This window comes from Oncorhynchus clarkii, chromosome 9 (assembly GCF_045791955.1).
Source record: "Oncorhynchus clarkii lewisi isolate Uvic-CL-2024 chromosome 9, UVic_Ocla_1.0, whole genome shotgun sequence".
Classification (NCBI taxonomy): Eukaryota; Metazoa; Chordata; class Actinopteri; order Salmoniformes; family Salmonidae; genus Oncorhynchus; species Oncorhynchus clarkii.
This window is the reverse complement of record NC_092155.1, coordinates 77162249-77169748: the sequence shown is the minus strand read 5'-3', so window position 1 is coordinate 77169748 and position 7500 is coordinate 77162249. Positions and strand designations below refer to the sequence as shown.

General features: G+C 41.0%; 1 protein-coding gene across 1 annotated transcript in view; it reads right to left on the bottom strand.

The window, feature by feature from the left end:
* LOC139417432 (PDZ domain-containing protein 4-like) overlaps positions 1 to 7500 on the bottom strand; it is a 66761-nt gene that overhangs the window by 1017 nt on the left and 58244 nt on the right. The window contains exons 9-10 of the mRNA XM_071166715.1: positions 5986 to 7026; positions 2242 to 2758 (exon numbers count right to left, since the gene is read on the bottom strand). Coding sequence (XP_071022816.1) covers positions 2242 to 2758; positions 5986 to 7026 — 1558 coding nt within the window. The remainder of the gene's footprint in view (positions 1 to 2241; positions 2759 to 5985; positions 7027 to 7500) is intronic.

Below are 7500 nucleotides of genomic sequence, written 5' to 3'. Positions count from 1 at the left end.
ACATAATGCTGTATGACTGACATAATGCTGTATGACTGTGTCATAATGCTGCATGACTGTGACATAATGCTGTATGACTGTGTCATAATGCTGTATGACTGTGACATAATGCTGTATGACTGTGACATAATGCTGTATGACTGTGTCATAATGCTGTGTGACTGTGTCATAATGCTGTATGACTGTGTCATAATGCTGTGCGACTGTGTCATAATGCTGTGTGACTGTGTCATAATGCTTTGTGACTGTGACATAATGCTGTATGACTGTGTCATAATGCTGTATGACTGTGACATAATGCTGTGTGACTGTGTCATAATGCTGTACGACTGTGACATAATGCTGTATGACTGTGACATAATGCTGTGTGACTGTGACATAATGCTGTATGACTGTGACATAATGCTGTATGACTGTGACATAATGCTGTATGACTGTGACATAATGCTGTGACTGTGTCATAATGCTGCATGACTGTGTCATAATGCTGTATGACTGTGACATAATGCTGTATGACTGTGTCATAATGCTGCATGACTGTGACATAATGCTGCATTACTGTGACATAATGCTGTATGACTGTGACATAATGCTGCATGACTGTGACATAATGCTGTACGACTGTGTCATAATGCTGTGTGACTGTGTCATAATGCTGTATGACTGTGTCATAATGCTGTATGACTGTGTCATAATGCTGTGTGACTGTGACATAATGCTGTGTGACTGTGTCATAATGCTTTGTGACTGTGACATAATGCTGTATGACTGTGTCATAATGCTGTATGACTGTGACATAATGCTGTGTGACTGTGTCATAATGCTGTATGACTGTGACATAATGCTGTATGACTGTGACATAATGCTGTGTGACTGTGACATAATGCTGTATGACTGTGACATAATGCTGTATGACTGTGACATAATGCTGTATGACTGTGACATAATGCTGTGACTGTGTCATAATGCTGCATGACTGTGTCATAATGCTGTATGACTGTGACATAATGCTGTATGATTGACATAATGCTGTATGACTGTGTCATAATGCTGCATGACTGTGACATAATGCTGCATGATTGTGACATAATGCTGTATGACTGTAACATAATGCTGCATGACTGTGACATAATGCTGTACGACTGTGTCATAATGCTGTGTGACTGTGTCATAATGCTGTATTACTGTGTCATAATGCTGTATGACTATGTCATAATGCTGTGTGACTGTGTCATAATGCTGTGTGACTGTGTCATAATGCTGTGTGACTGTGTCATAATGCTGTGTGACTGTGTCATAATGCTGTGTGACTGTGACATAATGCTGTGTGACTGTGACATAATGCTGTATGACTGTGTCATAATGCTGTGTGACTGTGTCATTATGCTGTGTGACTGTGTCATAATGCTGTGTGACTGTGTCATAATGCTGTATGACTGTGTCATAATGCTGTATGACTGTGTCATAATGCTGTATGACTGTGTCATAATGCTGTGTGACTGTGTCATAATGCTGTGTGACTGTGTCATAATGCTGTATGACTGTGTCATAATGCTGTGTGACTGTGTCATAATGCTGTATGACTGTGACATAATGCAGTGTGACTGTGACATAATGCTATATGACTGTGACATAATGCTGTGTGACTGTGCTATATATATAAAGTGATTGTGGATGGTCATAATGCTGTATGACTGTGACATAATGCTGTGTGACTGTGCTATATATATAAAGTGATTGTGGATGGTCATAATGCTGTATTACTGTGACATAATGCTGTGTGACTGTGCTATATATATATAGTGATTCGGGATGGTCATAATGCTTGTATTTTGTGCCAGGTATTTAAAATATGATGGGGGGGGAAACAAGACTGTAAACATAATTCCTGACAACAACAACAACAACAACATACAAAGGACTTCAGAAACAAACTTTAAATCGAAAGGAAACGTCTTGGCTGGGAAAAATACATTTGAATAAATGTTGGTTTTGACAATCTTATGCGGGTATCTTTTTAACTAGCCATAAAATAGCGCAATACATGTCACAACAGGTGTAAATATATAGGTCATGATGGTCTTATGACCATATTATAACAGGTTATGACAGCCGTTATGACATGTCATAACGTATTATAAAACTGGGTGTCAAGTAAAGTGTTACCAATAATATAATATAAAATATCAACATTTTATGAAGGCCTTTCCTGCTGAATGGTAAATATAAAACCTGTAGTACCTTCCACTCCATGCGAGGTGAAGCCGGCCCCGGCTGCAGAGGGAGGTGTAGGGGGAGGCCGGTGTGGCTGTCCTGGGCCTCGGTGCTGTCAGCTGGGGCACCACTAACACTCCTGGGACTGGCCTGACCACTGCTGCCCGCTGCAGCCCCTCTCTCGCCTAGACCCATCCCCGGGACCACGGCTCGGTCTACAGAGTCCAGGGAGTCGATCCGGACCTCCGGGTCGCTCGACGGCAGCTGCATGCAGCTCTGGTAGGGTTTCGGTGCCGGAGGCTTGTTGCCTTGGCGACGCCGGGTGAAGTATGGGCTGGACTCTGCGGTTGGACCCCCTGACCTGTCGTGGTGTGTGGGGTTAGCTCTGGGGGACTTCCGTGGGGGTGTTGTGGTTGTTCCGCCATCAGCTATCCCCCTCTGCGATGATGACCCCACCCCGACAACGTTATCCCCCCTGGTCAGAGACCAGAATTTTGGATGGACGGGGCTTGTGCTGGCGTTGGTCATTTGGATCTGGTACTTCCTGCATGAAAGAAAGAAAGAAAGAAAGAAAGAAAGAAAGAAAGAAAGAAAGAAAGAAAGAAAGAAAGAAAGAAAGAATACTCTCTCATAGGGAGATTTTCTTTGCAAAAATAGAGGTATTCCTAAAAAAACAATGACGTTTTAACAAGCCTACTGATTTACAGGACATTACACAGCACAAGACAGACAAGACTTCTACAGCGTATACAGAATCAATACAGTATCTATACAGAATCAATACAGAATATATAGATTATCTATACAGAATCATTAGATGATCTATACAATATCATTAGATGATCTATACAGTATCATTAGATGAGCTATACAGTATCTATACAGTATCTATAGATTATCTATACAGTATATATAGATGATCTATACAGTATCTATACAGTATCTATAGATTATCTACACAGTATATACAGCATCAAAAGATGATCTATACAGCATCAACAGATGATCTTTACAGCATATATACAGTATCAATAGATTATCTATACAGCATCTATACAATATTTTTTATTTTAATTTTTTAAATTTTTTAATTTTACCTTTATTTAACCAGGTAGGCAAGTTGAGAACAAGTTCTCATTTACAATTGCGACCTGGCCAAGATAAAGCAAAGCAGTTCGACAGATACAACGACAGAGTTACACATGGAGTAAAACAAACATACAGTCAATAATACAGTATAAACAAGTCTATATACAATGTGAGCAAATGAGGTGAGATAAGGGAGGTAAAGGCAAAAAAGGCCATGGTGGCAAGGTAAATACAATATAGCAAGTAAAACACTGGAATGGTAGTTTTGCAATGGAAGAATGTGCAAAGTAGACATAAAAATAATGGGGTGCAAAGGAGCAAAATAAATAAATTAATTAAATACAGTTGGGAAAGAGGTAGTTGTTTGGGCTAAATTATAGGTGGGCTATGTACAGGTGCAGTAATCTGTGAGCTGCTCTGACAGTTGGTGCTTAAAGCTAGTGAGGGAGATAAGTGTTTCCAGTTTCAGAGATTTTTGTAGTTCGTTCCAGTCATTGGCAGCAGAGAACTGGAAGGAGAGGCGGCCAAATAAATAATTGGTTTTGGGGGTGACTAGAGAGATATACCTGCTGGAGCGTGTGCTACAGGTGGGAGATGCTATGGTGACCAGCGAGCTGAAATAAGGGGGGACTTTACCTAGCAGGGTCTTGTAGATGACATGGAGCCAGTGGGTTTGGCGACGAGTATGAAGCGAGGGCCAGCCAACGAGAGCGTACAGGTCGCAATAGTGGGTAGTATATGGGGCTTTGGTGACAAAACGGATTGCACTGTGATAGACTGCATTCAATTTGTTGAGTAGGGTATTGGAGGCTATTTTGTAAATGACATCGCCAAAGTCGAGGATTGGTAGGATGGTCAGTTTTACAAGGGTATGTTTGGCAGCATGAGTGAAGGATGCTTTGTTGCGAAATAGGAAGCCAATTCTAGATTTAACTTTGGATTGGAGATGTTTGATATGGGTCTGGAAGGAGAGTTTACAGTCTAACCAGACACCTAGCTATATGTAGTTGTCCACGTATTCTAAGTCAGAGCCGTCCAGAGTAGTGATGTTGGACAGGCGGGCAGGTGCAGGTAGCGATCGGTTGAAGAGCATGCATTTAATTTTACTTGTATTTAAGAGCAATTGGAGGCCACGGAAGGAGAGTTGTATGGAGAGTTGTATAGAGTATCTATAGATTATCTACACAGTATATATACGGTATCTATACAGTATTTATAGATTATCTATACAGCATCTATCGAGTATCTATACAGCATCTATAGAGTATCAATACAGTATCTATAGATTATCTACACAGTATATATGCAGCATCTATAAAGTATCTATAGATTATCTACACAGTATATATACAGTATCTATAGATTATCTACACAACATATATACGGTATCTATACAGTATTTATAGATTATCTATATAGTCAATATAGAGTATCTATACAGCATCTACTGGGTATCTATACAGTCTCTATAGATTATCTACACAGTATATATGCAGCATCTATAGAGTATATATAGATGATCTACACAGTATATATACAGTATCTATAGATTATCTACACAGTATATATACGGTATCTATACAGTATTTATAGATTATCTATACATCATCTATCGAGTATCTATACAGCATCTATAGAGTATCAATACAGTATCTATAGATTATCTACACAGTATATATACAGTATCTATAGATTATCTACACAGTATATATACAGTATCTATAGATTATCTACACCACATATATACGGTATCTATACAGTATTTATAGATTATCTATATAGTCAATATAGAGTATCTATACAGCATCTACTGGGTATCTATACAGTATTTATAGATTATCTATATAGTATATATAGAGTATCTATACAGCATCTATAGGGTATCTATACAGTATCTATAGATTATCTACACAGTATCTATACAGCATCTATAGAGTATCTACACCACATATATACGGTATCTATACAGTATTTATAGATTATCTATATAGTATATATAGAGTATCTATACAGCATCTATAGAGTATCAATACAGTATCTATAGATTATCTACACAGTATATATACGGTATCTATACAGTATCTATAGATTATCTACACAGTATCTATACAGCATCTATAGAGTATCTATACAGTCTCTATAGATTATCTACACAGTATATATACGGTATCTATACAGTATTTATAGATTATCTATACAGCATCTATAGAGTATCTATACAGCATCTATAGAGTATCAATACAGTATCTATAGATTATCTACACCGCATATATACGGTATCTATACAGTATTTATAGATTATCTATACAGTAAATATAGAGTATCTATACAGCATCTAAAGAGTGCCTATACAGTATCTATACAGCATTTATAGAATATCTATACAATATCTATACAGTATATATAGATTATCTACACAGTATATATAAAGTATATATAGAGTATATACACTGTATCTATAGAGTATCTACACAGTATCAGTACAGTGTCTATAGATTATCTACACAGCATATATATACAGTATACACAGAGTATCTGTACAGTTTCTATAGATTATCTACACAGTATCTATACAGTATATATACTTTATCTATAGAGTATCTATACAGTATCTACATAGTATCTATACAGTATCTATACAGTATCTACACAATAGCTATTCAGTATCTCACAAGACATTACCTGTAGCTGTTGGGAGAGAAGGAACCATTCAGACTACCATGTCCTCCTTTCTCCCATCCCCGCCGAGACCCGACCTTGTCGGCCCCGTCTCGGCTGTGTCTGTTGGGGGTGTCCCCTCCTCTACCCTCTTCCTGGATGGACAAAGACAGAGGGAGTAACTCGGTGCTGACCAGAGGGGTGGTCCTGCAGCTCTCACCCCCTGTGTTGTAGGCGCTGGTGCTGTCTTTGTCCTGGTCTAGGTCTGGGTCGGATCTCTCCCGCTCAGGGAGCTCATTGATGTCCGATAGCTTGCGGTGGAGCTCGTTGGCGGGCTCTGGGTCTGTGTCGTGGTCGGGTGCGGGTTCAGAACCAGTGGGTAGGGCTCCACGGCCAACAACGTCCTCCTCCAGAAGCCACGCCTTCATGCATCGTTCTCTCAACTGTTGCATCTTCTGCACTCTCAGGATGTTGCGGCACTTAAACTCTAGATGACGTAGTTCCTCCTCTAACAACGCCATCTCGTGTTGCGTCATGCTCTCGTTGCAGTTTACATCGACTTTTGGGTCACTCCCCGCTTCACCCTCACACATCTCACCCTCCTCCTCCTCCTCCTCAGTCCCTGATCTTCCTCCCTGGCTTCTCTCAGCAAGCTTCCTGTTCCTTTCAAACTGACACCGGATCTCTAGTAGCTCCCTGTACCTCTCGCACTCTTCCTCAGTCAGACCCGGCATCATCATCATCATCATCAGTGGGTCGGGTACGTACCCCCCCAACCCCAACCCCAACCCTGTCCCCAAACCCCCTCCCAGTCCCTTTCCTCCATACAGCCCCACCCTTGGCTGGGAGTCATTACTGAGGTGGATCTCTTGGAGGTGGGGCGAGGGGGACGAGGGTGTATTCCCAGGCCTGAACTTCCTCATGCTGCCTGGGGTGTTGGTTGTGTTGGTGTTTGGGGCGCTGGTCTGGTCCTGGTCCTCTCCCAGCAGGTCATGTTCAGAGGACTCAGCGTTGTGGGTGCTTTCGTCTGTACGGCCCACGCCACTGTCCAGCTCCTGACTGTTACTGGGGAGATGACCAGTATCATAAACAGTATCTATACAGTATCTACAGAATTTACAGTATCTTCACAGTATCTATACAGTATTTGTACAGTAGCTACACGCTGTTACTGAGGAGAAGAGAAGAAGCAGTAAGCAAATAGCCTGGAGAGACAGCTTGATGTACACCCCCTGGACAGGACGCTAGTCTGACACATGGGAGAGAAGCAGTTTTAGGGCTATAGCAGCTAAGCAAGCCACTGATGGACCCCTGAGGGGCCGCCAGTAGTTGCCAGTCGGCCGCAAACTTTTCCGGCGGCAGGCTGCTAGTGGGTCATTAGACGCTCGCTAGCTGGGTTAAAGTTAGGGTCTAGTGGGCTACTACATGTGGTCTAGTCTGTTCTCTGCCAAAGTTGGCTAGAATGAGTAGACTATACTGAGTGGAGTTGAAAAAGTACTCGCACTTAAAACCATGTACAAAAAATAAAATACATCTATA